At 30.6% G+C, this 17,613-nt stretch overlaps 1 protein-coding gene across 1 annotated transcript in view; it reads left to right on the top strand.

Annotated features, from left to right (window-relative positions):
* LOC106639005 (matrix metalloproteinase-14-like) overlaps window positions 1–17,613 on the top strand; it is a 797,797-nt gene that overhangs the window by 736,735 nt on the left and 43,449 nt on the right. The window contains exon 8 of the mRNA XM_089589223.1: window positions 7,931–8,251. Coding sequence (XP_089445349.1) covers window positions 7,931–8,251 — 321 coding nt within the window. The remainder of the gene's footprint in view (window positions 1–7,930; window positions 8,252–17,613) is intronic.

The raw sequence follows: 17,613 nt of genomic DNA, 5'->3' as shown, positions 1-17,613 counted from the left end.
GAAACGCTGACGCCACTTCTAGCATCTCAACTACTTCTGGATACGCCATCACGATGCTATAAGCAATCATTTATCAAAGATTTGAGAGTAGACACCGGTTAGTATTATTAACACACGGTAGATATAAGCTTTCTGATGTTTATGGTATCGGCCGTCGTAATATATCCTTGTTTTCTTAGAGTCTATGAATCAAAGTGTATACGAGTGTACGAGAGTTTCGGGTCTAGGTAGGCAGAGGGTTTCCACATATCAATTACACTGGAGAAAGATTTGCTTTATTGCTTGTCAGGGCTTGTTATTGCTACTTTGCAAATAATTTTTCGCCATCATCTGCACTATCTCTGTGTGCATTGAACGATTATACATATTTACTATTTATTGTTGCGTGTAGACTATCAAGCTTTCTTTGCTTGATTAATAAATTATAGGTTTTATTGAGATTTTTAATTATTTTTATTTGTTATTATTAAAAAAAAAAAAATTTTTTAAAGACATTCAATTAGTAGAATAGGATATTTTATAGAAAATATCCCCTTTCAGATAAAATCCATTAAGCGTATAGAATTATGTGCTACAAGATGTTCAATGTACACAACTGTATTTTTTAATGACTTGGAATTCACTTATTTCGTTATAGTATGTTCGAATTCGCCGCTTAGAGCCCAGTTACTCTGGCCACAGTTATACTTAACGCAGTTGAGTGCTAGTTTTCTTATTTGCTCGCTAGATTTCTCAATTACTCGTTTGCTTATTTCTTTGAGAGGCTACCTCTCGTACAAAGTATACGTTAACGTGCATTCCTTCTGGCACATGCACGAATTATCTATTCGCTACATAAATATGTCTTTTACTCATTAATAAATCAATTTCCATAACAAAAATTTATGACTTAGCCTAATCAGTTTTTAGTTTAAACACCAGATTTTGTTAAGATTTTTAAGACAACAATTTATTCAAACAGGTTTTTTGTATTAATAAATTGATACGTTATTTATTTGTTTTTAGTTGGACAAAATTATAACTGTCTATGTACTAACATTTTTTTCTTACCATTTCAAAATCAAGTCGCACAATATTAAAAAATTTTTTGTCATTCTTGAGGTATGCAAACAAAGTTCTAAAAGAAAATCATATCATTTTACTTGCGTGCTATCCTTTTTATATGCTTTTACTTCTGTAGTAGTAAAGTTTTTTGATTCACTGTCATATGATACTACCCTATTAAAGTTAAAACGGTATTGCAGAATGTTTCTTCTCAGTCTTTTTGTTTATACATATTAAGGATGTTATGTACGCATTAACGAAAGCGAGAGTATACATCAGCATGTATGATTGGTGTAAGGGTGACGTTAATTTGGAGAATAATTGCACCATATTTAAAACTTTGCAGTAAATTGAGGTTATTTAAGACATCGTACTGTAGAAAATGTATCTACATTCTCATATTGTCTGCTACAGAAGTATATCTTTATACTTGTGTACCAAAGCACATAGTAAATTTTGGTTTTAACTTCGAAATACATTTAACTGAGGACTGAGAGAGAAGACTAGTAAGCAGTTATGGAATTTCGTTTATCACACCAGTCTACTTTTATCATATTGCCAAAAAGCAAGCATCATTGATACTAACCCAATATTGGAAAATTTTTACAAAACCAGCTTGCCACTTATTTTAAGATCAACGATTTTTTTACGTAAATCATTAGTCTTAAACGGTTAATAATGATTTGGCAATGGATAAAATCCACTGATAAAATGGCCGTTCACTACATGACATCAACGCTCTTATCAGAAGCTTACTTTCACGATACATTTATTTATTGATTTAAGGGCACACAAAGCTGTACGCTTGATTAAAAAAAGTTAATAAATAACATTCAAAATACAATTTTAAAAGCATACGTATTCTAATGAGTCATTATTGAAAGTAATGAAGTTTAAATATTGACATAATAAATTAATTACATTACACAAACAGGTGTTAATTTTTTTTATATATCATTTGTGTTAAACATAGTTTTTTACTTGCTTTCAATCAACTAGGATACTTCTCAAAATGGAATTAAAACAAAGTTTCCCTAAATCATTTAGTAATAATCATGATGTTTATGGATTTTATATACATAGATCCTCGTATTACTAAATTTTTTTTGTGCGTTTAAAAGTGAATCAAAAATAATTTCTACAATCGAAGTGCTCTTGTATGTGCTCAAAGAAATTTTTAAAATCATTTATTAAAAAATGTTTATTTATGAAAGATAAAATCTACAAGAAATTACAAGAAACTGTTTGTTACAATATAATGGGTATCGCTAGCTCGTATGAAAAAACACTTAGCTTTTTTTGGTTTATCATTTTACATAATTATATTATTTAAATAGCATACTTTTCCTACAACATAAACATAAAAATGCTCATTAAAAGCTATTTCATTGTTGACTTTAACATCAGAATAGTGATTATAATTGTACACTATTATCTTACAAATCTTTCCCAAAGTTTTGTGAACCAACATGTTGAGTACAAGAAAAGAGTCTATTTTAAAAAAGTGCCATCTATATCTACGTGATTGTAACATAAAGTCCCTTCCACATTACTAAAGTAGCAGTTCATCGGTATTGCGTAACTTTTTTTATTAAATTTTCTAAATTTGATATTGTTTTCAATGTCATGATTATAAAATGCTTAGCTCATTGAAGGAACTTGTTTTGTAGCGGTTGTTTGCGTTTGCTGCCACTTACTTCAATTTTACGATGATGACCTTCAGACCTCGTGTACCATAGATGTGAAGATGATTTTTTTTTCTAATTTAAAATCTACTTTTGATGCACAATTTAAAGTTTACTTTGTAGCACAAAAAGCTATTTGAATAAAATAGTTAGGTATAACAATGTATTAAAGGTTTCTACGTGTTTTCAATATAATGGAAAACTATTACATTGTAATAAAACGTATTTTATAATTTCTTAATAGGTCTTATCTTTGTTAAATAAAAGTTTTTTATTAAACGATTAAATATTTGTTTAAACACGTACAAGAACACTTTAATTATAGGAATCATTTTTTAATGGCTTTTACACGCACAAAAAAAAGTTTTAGTTACATAAGAATTTATGTATGAAATTTATGAATCTCATAATTATTAAAAAATAAATTAAAAAAAATTAGTTATCATTTAATTTCGAGATATATTCTAGATAATTAAAGGCACGTAAAAAAATATTTTTTACACCAATGATATGCGAAAAAAATGCACACTTGTTTGTGTCATTTACTTCATTTCCTATTAAAATATTTCAATTTTTATAATTTTAACTACAACTAATTGTAGCATGCATGATTTTAAAATTGTTTTCGCAAATTTTTTCCTAACTTTATTTGATCGAGCGGACAGCTTTGTTTGCCCTTAAAAAATTTAAATGATTTACTTATGCTTACAAAACATGTTATTTATATCTTGCATATTTACCTTTTAGATTTAAACAAAGTTAGTATACGTATTTATGAATAATAATTAACAGATTTATAGAAATAGATAATTGTATTTTGCTAAAACTGTTCAACGAAAACTGTGGTGTCTGCTCATCCAAGGCTTTCATAGTGCTGCTTTTCTGTCTAGCGTGAACTGCTCACCTAAGCCGGAAGAACAATCGATCCAATGACTTGGCTGAGCCACCAAAGAGATTTTGGGTGAGCGTGACTTTCAATTTTTTCCTAGTGTAGTAAGCATGGAAAAAGCCCTTAAAAATGCGTCATTTAGTTCCACAATGCTTTATCTTCAAATGAAGTACCTTAGAGTATTTGAACATCATCAGATAATGCCCACCTCCGTAATACATCTGCCAGAGCATCTTAACAATATTAGCTGTAAAAGCAATTTTGTGCAAGCGCTAGTGAGTTAAAACTATCTAGATATTAATTTGTTATATTAAAGTTGTGTATTGAAAGTCAATTTACGAATAATGTGTTAAAGGATGTATAAAACACGACTCTGATTTTCCCATTAGGGTTACGGGGCTTAGACATTCTGTGATAGGGGTAGTCTTTTTCTATTAGCAGTATAGATTTAACAATATGACTAAATTTTTCACATGCACTTATAAAATCTTGATGTTTTGAAAAATTACTACTATTACTTTTGAAGGGATCCCATGTTTAAAAATTACTTTTAAGCATACATTTACTGTAGTTGCATTTTCCGCCTTCTTACCTCAAAATAGTACCTTCACCGCTTGATTTTCGGTTCTCAGGCGGAAAAGTAGTATACGGAACTCGTTCAAAAATGATTCTTTACAAACCTCGTTACAGCCCTCGCCTTCGGCTCGTAAGTTCGTTAATCAAAGCCTTTGCAAACTCGTACGCAATATACTATTTCATCACACCCTGACGGGAAGTTTGCATCCCCGTCCTGATTTCAGGCTGGGTAGTTGTGCATTCCTGACCAGGACAGGAATTTTTTTGTAGCACACTAACCTACTGTGCAGCTCTCTCCTGATTACTTTCTTATGTCAGTCGTCAGCTACTTATTTGTATACAGCTATAGTCGACAATGTACTACACTCGGCTGACAAAAACCAAGACACCCGGATCATAACCTCAATACTGATGCCATACGAATATAAGGATTGCAGAGTGTAAGATTAATGATTTTAGCTAGTGAGTAGTGTTATTCTTAACATTTAAAAATAACTAAGTACTCAGTCTCTATACATCTGAGTACTGAAAGTGATTGTGGAAGTGTATGTGAATGAAGTTTGTATATTATTTCCAAGTAAATTTTTCATGTAAGAAAACAGCCGTCACAGGAGCATACCATACTAATATGACTTCCATAGTGCCAGTATAACAGATTTTAATATGAATTTTGTGTGCAATTGAATTTTATACATAATTGAATGACTTCTACGAGAGTAGCTGCTGCATACAGTACCACAGTCGCTATACATTGTTTTCTATCTCACTTACTCTTTAGTTCCCTAGAGTCCCTAGATCAACAAGAGCATGAGCGTTCACATTGAACGACGGAACGACTGTGTATTGATTTTATATTAAATCAAGCAACAAATAACTTTTTTTGGGTCGTGAACTTCCTGCCGAGTGTAAAAAAAATCGTATACGTCACTTGGCAGGAAAATAGCAAATCACCGTCCGCGTATTTGCCCAATTTACCCGAGGTGAAGCCGAGGGTAGCAATATACACGTGGAGGGGAATGCACTACTTTCCTGCCTCATGACGTAATACACTACTTTGCAGAAACAGAATTTTAAGAAGTTAATATAAAAACAACTGCTGAACTAAGAATTTGTTTGAAGGTCATAAAGATGAGAAGTATTTGCAGAGCTGTTTGTGATACAGCAGTTCCTTACAGTTTTATCTAAGGGTAGATTAAAATTAATTAAAAGTATTTATCACAAAATTGCAAAGGTGAAATTGTAACAGACAGAACCTAGCTAAGTAAAGTCTACGTATCAGCAAATACTTCATACGATGAAGCTAGAGACTAGTTGGTATCTACAGTTGAGGCCAACTTAATTGGTCTTTCGTGACATTTTACCTGATTCTTGAATATTTAGTTTAAAGAGAGCTTACAACCAAGCTACTTAAAATTTTAGTGCCATGCTATGTTACTATGCTAGTTTTCTTAGCAACTCAATATTAGGGTGGCAGAACAAAAAAAGGTTAGAAAAGAAATAGTCCTTTGTAACAACACGATATTAAGCTCAAGAAAAACGTACAGTAGCACCCTTTATTAAGCAATAAAGGGTGAACAAAAAAGTAAACACTTTGACGGAGATACATGTAAGTGTTTTTTATTCTAGTACTACTTGGAAGTCAGCTTTTTCTTTTTTTTATCAATTGTTTCCATAAGCAGTGGTTTAAGAGCAAAATCTTTGATACATAAGTTGTTTATGTGATTATTTTGCACAAGGATTGTGTGCTCAAAACGAGAAAAACTTTTTCATAGTCAAAACAAGCAAGAAGGCTAAGAACTGTAAATAAATTAAAATTCATGGGAATACATGTTGTGACATTAAAAAATAAAAAAAAAATTAGAAATTTTACACAAATTAGCATACTTTTACTTCAAAAAGTAATGAACAATAAACATTAATACGAGGTGGTTTTTTTAAGCCTTAAATATAGACAAAAAATCCAGTGCAAATAATAACGCTAACTATTGTTACATGAATGAAAGAAAAAGGTTTCTATTGGAGCCGTAGAAGCAAAGGTATCCCTTAAGTTTTTTATGCACTGTGGACACTATATGTGAATTTTGAAGCACAACATCAAAACGCTTTGCTAAAGCATTTTTTGTGCTATTGCATATGTGTAACTCGCGGTGGCTGCAGCTGCTAAAGTACTGTTCACATGCTATTGTTCACTAACCCAATTAGTCGTTACGTGCAAAAGGGTTGACCAAATTGATATCAAAAAATGTTTATGGTACAATAAACATTTGGTAGAAAGATCGTGCAAGTCGAAAAAAGACAATTTAGATATACTGCCAAGATTGCATAAGTACTTAAAGTATGGTATTTTAGCTTTCATTCGTCCTATAGTAGAAACTTGGTTTTCTTAAATTTACTAAAAAAGTTTCATCATTTGCACTACGTTTCTTTTGCCTTTGTTGTAAATTTAATATTTAACACAAAATCAAGATTTTTAATTATTAATTTTACAATAGGCCACTACTTTGACATTAAAAAGTTAGACCTGTTGTCCAGAAGGAAACATTCAAACTTTCATTACATGTCTGATTTTCATTGAATTTTGAATGTTGTAACACGTATATTCACTTCTTTCGTTTTTTTTCTTCGTTTTTTGGCTTTTCAGTTTTTTTTTTAATTTTTTTTTTCTTAAACTAATACTTAGCAAGATACTTAATAAAAACTCAAAAAACTGATATCCAAGTATATTTTGCAACAAAAAAAACAATGACGTGTATCTTTGTTAAAGTAGACAAATAACGATATTATTCTACGTATTTAACTTTAAGTTTTGAGCTTAGTATACTATTGTTATGAAAGACTATCACCCTCTAACGTTCTTATGCTTTGGCTACTAAGGCAAACTTTCTAACTGTCGCATTCGGGCAACGATGCCATACATTTAGGCTCCCGTCTATTTGTTTTCCTTAACCTATTTTTCACGGTTTTGAGAACCTTATTTTTCTCTGCCAAAAGATGAAAGTAACACAGGTAGCAAAGTCTGTACACAACATAAGTAAGTCATTATGTAAACCACTTGTATGGATCCACTTGATTACTGTTGGTTTTAAGTCATGAGTGTTATATTTCTAAACATTACTTTTTATTTCAAGACAGTCAGGGAGATCACCTAATTGTCATTGTATTTTACAAATAACTTTAAATGAATAAGGTTCTGATTTTTTCTTGATTTGTAGATTTTTTTTTTGTAGTAACAAGAAGTTAGTGAAGCATAAGAAATAATGTTAGCAAATTTTATTGTTGTTAGTAGTTAAATTAATAGTTAAAAAGCAAAAAACTATCTTTTTCTTTATCGGTCATTATGTTTCTAAGGAATAAATAAAATGCTTTAAAGGCCCTTATAAAGTGCCTGTAATAATTTTCAGTTCGGCCAAAATTGTGAAGTTGTTTGTAAAAAATGAAGTAAGACCTGAGAGTCAAATAATCTGAGGAATTTGTTATTATGTATTCAGAGAACTCATTTTTTCCTGACTATCACTTTATGTATCTAAAAATAGTCAAGGTAATTGTTGTCTCGACTTACGAGAAATGCGGTATACAGACATAAAGCTTAGATAGTAAGATTAGCCTGTATTCTTATTAAGTATTATAATTAAATATTAAGTATGGTTCTATAAAAATATGAGCTTGGTTTGAAAAAAACTTTAAATTAAAATACTTCGTTTCTATCCTTATCAATGATTTGATTTTTACTGAACAGGGAACTAAGTACTGGCGGTTTATTGGCAAAAAGCTTGATGGAGAGTATCCTAAGGATATAAGTGAAGGATTTACTGGAATACCAGACAATTTAGATGCTGCAACTGTCTGGACAGGCAATGGTAAAATTTACTTTTACAAGGGAACAAAGTTTTGGAAATTCGATCCATTGTTAAGACCACCAGTAAAAAATACTTATCCTAAGCTTATTTCAAATTGGGAAGGTGTGCCTGACAATATTGATGCGTCTCTCTCTTACCATGGCTACACCTATTTTTTTAAAGATGAGTCTTACTACCGATTCAATGATAAAACGTTTTCTGTAAGTATATGTACATTTTTATACATTTAACACCATTTGTATAGAATAAACTTAATTTAAGCTTATGAAATATTACTAAATAGCTTTTTTCATACAACATTTTCTTATACTAAGCACTCTTTTATACCAAAAGAATACGGTAACTAATATATTTGCTGCACTCCCATTGTTATAAATAATTTTAATAATACTAAAACTTTTATAATAATATTTAAAAAAAAATTCTTACTTTATTATAAAAGCTTTATCTTCTAACAAATAAGTTGCTTTTTTTTAACAAAGAAAAAGTTTTTTTAGGTTTTTTAACATGTTTTTATTTAATTCCACTGTTTTTCAGTAACTTTACTTGTTTGTCTTTCAAATAAAAAGTACCTACGTTTATGGATTATAAGAATAAGGTTACATTCAAAGTAATTCCTTTATCTCATCATCCAACTTATAAATTTATTACTCATGAAACTGGCTTTCAACTCAAATATTCAATTTAAAAACTAGTGAGCTACATCTTAGGTATTAATCAGCATAAATCCGTGCCAATCGATTCTATCATAGTGTTTTGGGAGAAAATAGAAAGGTGAGGGACAGGTTTGTAAAGTGGACTAAGCAGAAAAACAAATAACAGTACGAAAGGAGTCATGAAAATAGTGATTCATCAGAAAAGAAAACAACTAGTATAGAAGAAATATGATAGTGAAAAGGAGTCATCTGAAAGTTCTAAGCACTGATGATTAATTAATTACATAGTAAATATGCAAAGCTTTACATAGCCTGTCGACGATTTAGCTTTTATGTCATTACCTATACAACTTTTCTGTTCTGACTATGATCCTATGGTATTATTCTTCGTTAAAGAACCATTTCCAGGGCAATGACTCTCAGACGAATAAAAAAAAAACTTATGGTTGGAATGCTGTTTTAATGGTATACCGTGGAACTCAAGAGATTCCATGTGCAAAACTTTTTGAATAATTCTTGAAGAATACCTACATAGTGCAAGAAAAATTGCATGTGCTAAGCTCATTAACAAATAAATATTTAAAAGGATTCTTGTTCAAACTTCATGATATGACTGATTTAGGCTATTCTCCAGATCATAAAATAAGATTAGCCACTGTGTCTGCATTACCATCGGGCGTACAAGGCAAACTGTGTGCATAATAATGTCAGACTGTACAAAAAGTTTCTCCTAGACTTGCCTGCGTCTACGGAATTGATACAAACAATATTTATAAAACTAAAAAAAAGGATTTAATTTTTTAAAATTCTTATGTTGTATGAATAATTTTAATTATTGTTCTCGTTTTCTTATAAATCGAACTTTTTTAAATATAATTGTAAGAATAAGTTTTGTTGTTTTTTAAACCTTGACACCAAAAAAAAGTTAGTTCAGCCGCAGAACTGCTGTGTGCCAACAGAAAACAGCATGCATGCGCTGTTTGCTGCCACTGCACAGTAATGTGCACAGTAAAAAGTGGAGGTGGTAGAGTGTTGGATAAAAGGTTCTAGGGACACTCCTTGCGTTTTTATTTGCACGGTAAATAGTGAAGGTAGTAGAATAATATGATATTCAACTCACTGGCACTTTTTCTTGAACCTCGGCTAAACTGAGTTTAAAAAAAGTTAGTAGATAGAAGGTGTAGTAGGAGTGTGGCTGCCAGGCCGAAGACTCCCTATACAGATTCGGATTCTTACAATAATAAAATCCTTACAGCATACCCACTCACATTTCACTGTTTTCCTTTGTTGATAAGTATAAAAAAGAGGTTGGCCAAAATTTTTCTTACTTAGCGCAAAGTATAACCTTGTTCTACTTGATTGGTCTTTTCCATAAGTTGGAAGAAACGATATGAAAATTTTTACAGCGTACAGTTATAGATCAAGTAGTTAATACCATTGGGATGTACAGAAAAATCTTAAATTTAAATTACTTCTACCTAAGACGTACTTAAAAGAAATGCATTAGTTTTTCACACCATAAAAGATATTATATATATAGAATTTTTTGTCCACATGGCCACCCCCTCTGTCCAAAAATTGAAGCAACGTAGAAAATGTTGCTTAGGCTCCTTTTAAAAGCTACTTAATTATAGATTTTTTCAAGCAGTGGTCCTTTTAAAAAAATCATAATGGTAGATAAATACGGTCACTAAAAATAAACTAACTCACCATAAGAGATTGGTTTTTGCGCTACTTTACTTAAAAAACTGAGTAAGAAATTAACTACTAATTCTTTTGCTACGTTGTTATCCCTTGTTAATACAATAACATTTTCATTTTTCATCTAAACATGCTTTCGTCATCTCTTACCTCAAAAAACCTCTAAAAAGGCAAGTTTTGAGTATTATGATAACGTTAGTTATCTAATATTCATGAAAAAATTAAATTTTAGTTAACTTTTTTATAACCATTACTCATATAGACCTACTACTTTACGAAAATTAATTTCTATTTTTCCTTACCTTGAAAAATGTCTGAAAAATTCGGTTTTTAGGTGTTTCGATCACTTAAATTGTTGTAAATTTATAGGAAACACCATTTAGATGCAGTTTCACTTGCTTAATACTGACATACTGCTTTTCTTTACAAAAGTTCTCGTATATTCTCCATAACTTTCACTAAAATCCTGATGAGTGGTTTTTTAAGCATGATTTTCTCCTGTATTGCCGTAAAATATAGCATTTCATCAATCTCGTTCGCTCTTACTCTCTTAAAAAACATAAAATAATATTATCCACCGGAGTCTGATATTTTTTTTTCAAAGAGATCATACATAGAATTTCGATAAATTTTATAAAACTTGTACCATGATCCGTTTCCACCTATTCTGTACTGAATGAGCACAACTTCGTATGATTAATTTTGCGGTATGTTTCTTACTTTAAAAATCCTCCTCATAATGCTGATTTGAAATTTATCAGTAACCAGCCAGCTGCTTGTAAAATAATTTACAACTTTACCTCGATAAGTATAGTTGAAACTTTAATACATATTAAAACATAATTTAAAGATACTTTGTTAAGAATTGTTTATTATTGGTGAGGACTTTTATTGTTAAATTCTTAAACAGCACATCAAAAAACCTGAGAATAGCGATTTTTAGCGTGATCAATATTGACGTTATTAAGACTGAAGAAGCATGTTACGGTCATTTGCGGTAATTACAAACGCAAAATATATAGGTGTAAGTCCTAGTTTTTAGCTTGGTTAATGGCAGACAGTGTTCGAAGGTACATCTCAGTACTTACTAATAACAAGATTTAAATTCGCTATGCAAGTGTGGTAATAGTTGTCGTATGTGGCTGTTGGAATAGTGAAATTTATTTTTTAATACAATTTTATCGGTGATATTAGTTTTTTGAACTCCTCATGAATAGTAAAATATTATTTGTTGCTTCAAACTTTTTTCACAATATTTTTAAAGTATAAGTAAAATCTTATTTAGCCAACAAATATGTACCTAAGCCGACTCCATGCTACTCATTTAATTTTTTGTTTTTTTTTCTATATTGATAACTGCACACATACATACCTTAGTAGATTGTTGCATGGCTACAATATTAACTATGTAACTGCATACATCAGCGACATTTAATTTGCTTTGACGATATTTCTAACAATATTATTAGTTGATTCTTTACAAATAGTTTGTAATCACTGTATTTATCTTTGTTTTAAAGTAACACTTATGTACAGCTTTATAGTAGTAATTTTGTGATAATGGAGTATCTAGTAAAGCAAATGTTGAATTGATTAAAAACTTATCATTATATCTTACAAAGTTTGCAACTTTAGGTGCATAAATCCTTACGTGGTCAATGGTTTGCCAAATCAGAAAGGGTCAAATCTCAGAAAAATATCAAAGTCACTTCTACGAAAATAATGACATTGTCTAAAAAATGAAATAATTTTAAATGCTTGCAGATTAAAGCCTGTTGATAGGAGTATGTTCACCGATAGTAATTGTGAGAACACTAATAGTATGGAAACTGATAAATCTACGAAGTGTAATGATAATGACTCAATTTTAACTGTAGTCCCACTTTCATGGAGTATTAGAAAAGTATCGGAAGAGTTAGACCTTTTGACACATGCAGCAAAGAGAGCGGAATATTTATAATTGTCAAAAGTGTTGGCTGATGTCATGGCAAAGGCTGGTAAAAATTTACCAGGAGACATCCAATTAAAATGAGTTAATTTTTATAATGATGACATAGTAAGCAGACTTATACCAGGGGTTCAGGATGTGCCTTTAATAACAGTGTATGGTACATGATTAAGTGTGCAAAAAAGGCTCTTATTGTTTGATTTAAGTGAATAACATACTATTTTAAAAGAGCTACACTGATATTGGTATTAGATTCTGTACTTTCCGAAAAGTACGGGCACAAAATCGTTTATCGGCTGGACCAAGAGAAACATACCCTCAGTTTGTGTGTTGTACTAAACATGAAATCTGTTAAGTAGTATGAGATGATATAAAGATCCGTACAAAAGATGTATTTTATGATTAGCGTGACTGTTTCAAGTGGCATGCCTTCAAAACACTGTTTTTAGATTGTTACCTTAAACAGTGTTCAAAATTTTCTGATACATTGGCTCTTTCAACATTATGAATACAAATTATGGACAGCAAGTCTAGTGATAAAGTACAGTAGAGCATTGAGATTAGAACTCATAGGTCTACGTTACAAACTGTAACAGCTGCAACATCAGACTCTATAAGTCCTTTGGCAGAAAGCTTAAGTTATAAAAATATGTTTTTTATAGCAAAACATTAATAAGAATTTATATTGACAAAAAAACAGGAATGAAGAAATGGAGAAGTTTTTGTTGAAATAAATTTTTTTGAAAATCTGTCTTACGAAGTTCAAAAGAGAAGTTTTTGTCAAAATAAATTTTTTTAAAAATTTTTCTTACGAAGTTCAAAAGAGAAGTTTTTGTCGAGATAAATTTTTTTTAAAATTTTTCTTACGAAGTTCAAAACGCTTTCAAAGCTTTTTTTCGGGTGAAGAACAGCGTACAGTCTTCTCGGTTATTGACTATTACTAAGCCAAGTTAGAACTTATACAAAACAGCTGTATTTTTTTATCTGATGGTTGAAACTATGATACGTCTGCAGTGTTTACCATTTATAAATAATTAGTTCCAAAAATCATGAGAAATAAAAAAATTATCAAGAAATTTATAAATGTAACTGATGAAACTACGCAGCATTACAAAAATTAATATGTAATATCTAACCTTTGCAATTATAAGTAAAATTTGGAAACTGTTGCAAAGTAGCATTTCTTTGCAACAGCACATGGCAAAAGTGAATCTGGCGTTTTAGAAGTTATATTTTAGTGAGAGGCTTATCGGGCAAGTTTTCTGGCAAAAGCTTCCAAAGCAACATTGTCAGTACAGTCGCTGTATAGCTGGGCAAAAGACATTTCAGAAATATGAAAATACTGTTTTTCACTAAGTTTAATCACGGTGAATCAACAAGGCACAAGGTTTTATAAGGGATGGACTTCATCCCAAAATAACTATAGATTCTCTAGTGCGTGTATATTAAACTGCTGGGAATTCATAATAAGTTTTGATACTTAAAAAGATAAGATTCTTTTTGTATTAGATAATGTTTTTCAATTTATTACATAAGCCTATAAATTATGTAAATATGATTGGACTCGTAGATTATGATACAGTCAAATTATTTTGGTTATCTGCAAAACTTTATACGCCTCATAAGATCCTTTGGCTGTAAAGATAAATACTGGCGTGCATTATTACTGATTCAGCTTAAAAACCTTACTATAAAACTGGAAGCACGTTACGTAACAAATATACCTGCATAAAATGTATTTTACATATAATTAAAGACTTATGATAGTAAATCTTTTCTAAAATGTTTTTATAGCTTAAAAATGACAAAAAATAGTTATGTTTTAGATAAATTAATATCTACAAGCAAAAAGTACAAGTGTATTAACAAAATTTGTTTTCATCACACGCTGATAGGAAGCTTGAATTCCCGTTCTGATTTCAATCTGGGAAGTTATGTATTCCTGACCACGATGGAAATCTTTTTGTTGCATACTAACATACTGCACAGCTCTTTTCTAGTGATCTCATTATGTTAGTCGTTTACTACTCATGTGTACATAGCTATAGTCAACAATGTACTATACTCAGCTGCCGAAAACCAAAAGACTCGGATCATAACCTCAATACTTATGCAGTGTGGATGGAGGTTGCATAGGGTAACATTAATGATTTTAGCTAGTGAGTACTGATATACTTAAACATTTAAAATAATGATGTACTCAGTCTCTATACGTCTGAATACTCAAAGTGCTTCTATCAGTATGTAAATGAAGCTTATGTATTTGATGATACTCCAATATGTTTGTTTTGTTTCTAAGTAGAATTTTTACGTTAGTGAACGACCGTCATAGGACTATAACATACTTGTATAATTTCTATTGTACCAGTATACTAGATTTTTACATAAATTTTGTGTAATTGAATTTTATATGCTATTAAATTTCATATAGTACGAGAGTCCGTATACATTGTTTTTTATCTTACTTGCTCTTTATTTTGCCAGACTGCCTCTGTCAGCAAACGCATAAGCATTCATAATAAACGGTGGATCAACTGTGTGCTTATTTAATATGGAATTAAGCAACAAATAACTTTTTTTGGATCGCAAACTTCCCACCAGGTATGAAGAAAAATTAGCATCTGCGTATTGACCGCCCTCAGCTTCGGCTTGGGTGGCAATATACACGTGACCAGGAATATACTTATTCCTTGCCTCATGACGTTATATACAATTAAATTCCAAGATAGTTTAGATTTTTATCACAGCTATTAAATAATTTTCCACCATCTTTCTTGAGATAAGAAATGGCAGGTAAAGAGTCTGGTCAATAATATGGTAATATTTGCCCTAATGAAGTGAGAGCGAGCAATTATGGTAAACACCCATATTTTTACAGTAACGTGGGAGAAAATTCTACTTGAAAATTAACTCTTACAAAAATTTTTTAAGGTGAGGGAGAACATAAAAGAACTTTCTTACATAAAATATTTATGTTGGTGTTAAGCAAGTAAAATTGTTTTGAAATGGTATTTTTTTATAAATTCACAATACTTGAGTGTTCGACACACTTAAAACTCACATTTTTTGGAGATTTTCCATGGTAAGGAAGGACAGAAATTAGTGTTTGTAAAGTATGAGGTCTACTTAAGTAATTAACGAGTAAAAAAATATCAAAATCTTATCTTTTTTATTAATTTTGGATAATGTAAGTGATAGTAGCATTCGAAAATTGGTTTTTCTAAGGGTTTTCCGAGATTAGAAACGACAAAAAGACTTTAGTATAAAAAATAAATATTGGTCCGTGTTAACTGGTGTAGATATGTACCAAAGAGATTGTAGTTTTTTTTTTAATTAGTTTTTTACGTACAATTTCGCAAAAAAACATCCTTTAACGGTAAGGTAGTTTAACTTTGGCAGCCATATTTATCCGCCATTACGATTTTTTTTAAATGTCACTGCTTGAAACAATTTATTGAGAGTTCTTACTTGAAATTATCTTTGTTACAATGCCTCAAGTACTTTTTATACTCCTATTTACTTTACACAATAGGGGCATTCTCAGTCGGATGATAATTTATTGCTTAAATTTATCATGAAAAATGTTTCGCTAGAGAATGTTTTACTTCCATGTAACTGTAAGAATACATGTAAAACTAAGGTATGCCATTGAAGAATAATAATTTTAATTAAATTGCTGTGTACAGTTTCAGTTTGAATTTTTGTGAAAATAGACATGTTACACAAGTAAAAGAAAGATTAATTTCAATAAAGCGTATCGTTTGTCATCTCCTTTTATATTTTTAAATAAATAATTACACAAAATGCAAGAAATTAGTTAGAAAGGTAATTGAAAATCTGATTTTTTTTAACCTCATTATCTCATTTTCTGCAACTAAATTTATGATAGCCGACTTATTAAGGTTATTTAGGTGTTGGATGAATTTTCGACATAAATTTGGTCTTAACACAATAAGTATAGAAAAATAAAGTTCTTACTATTTAAATACAAGCGCTTGTACAGTTTGTGTACTTTTCGTTAGTAAAAAAGAGATAAAGCATGGGAGCCACAACAATCAGCTGCTGACCACTACACGCACACATATTATTGACAGTTCAGAATCAAGGGGTCATAATAAAATAATAGGAAATAATGCTTTGGGACGTTGTGAACAAATGTTTGAAAAATATTAAAGAACTTTGATAATAGTTAAACTTTTAGTCTTTATGTTGTTTTACATAATTAAAAATAAACCTTATTGCACTTTCTTAAGTCTGCAATACTTAATATACATGAGAATTTTAAATTTGGAAAAAAGGTGTAGGAGATTTTTCTTGTCCAAAGTTTGAAAAATCTCAAAAATATTTTTACAGGTGAAAATAAACAAATTTTAATTTTTGTTGGAAAAAAATTTTCAAAACAATTTTTTACCAACTTTAAGACCTACTTACATTGACAGTGGTTTTTAGGGAATCATTACAAAGATGATCGTGCAACAAAAATTGATCCAAACATTTTTCACGATAAGTCTTAGATTACGATCTGGACGAATTTTTAGTGCAAACGAATGCCTATGGGTGGCACTGACTCTTCGACCACTTTCTTAAGAGCCATGACTTTAGCAGTAATAGGTCTACAGGAACAAGACATAAAGGTGTGTTGAGATGATATTGTACTATTTATATTGAATTTCAAAAAAATTGAAACGGTTCAAAAAAGTCGCATAACGCTTGTATTAAGCAAATTTTACAACTAAGCCAAAAACACACCAATGTCTCAAGAGCGAAAGTTACATTTTAGAACGTATCGAAGAATGCGGCATAGATTCGTACTTTAAATGCTTGTAAGCGCACTTTGTTGTGAGCTCATACTTCAAGCATCCAACCTAGAAAAACTATTAATAGTGACCATTGGACGCATCAGACTATGCTACAGAAGTGATTTTGAGTTTAGTGGTAACAGGGAAAAACAATTCACACCAGTACACCTTAAAACTCTTATCGGGCTGCAAGCTTTGCTACTTTACATATGATAAATAATTATGGGCAATAGCGTTCGCAAATAAACAGTTTCAACTTTACGCATTCGGTTAAAATTATACAGTGGTCACGGACCAAAGAAAAAACATTATTAAAAGAAAGTTTAGGTAGAAATAATAGATCTAGGTACAAATAGACAATTTGACGGTGAAGTTGGCTCTAAGCCTGAGGAATAGTCAATACCAAAGCCGCTATGAAGCACAAGAAAATCACACAAAAAATAGAGGTCAACCACCAA

This window comes from Copidosoma floridanum, unplaced genomic scaffold (genome assembly GCF_036245765.1).
Source record: "Copidosoma floridanum isolate Cflo_tuat_1 unplaced genomic scaffold, Cflo_Japanese_pri ptg000008l, whole genome shotgun sequence".
NCBI lineage: Eukaryota > Metazoa > Arthropoda > Insecta > Hymenoptera > Encyrtidae > Copidosoma > Copidosoma floridanum.
Note: the sequence above shows the minus strand (reverse complement) of the source record. Positions and strands in the feature narration are given on the sequence as shown.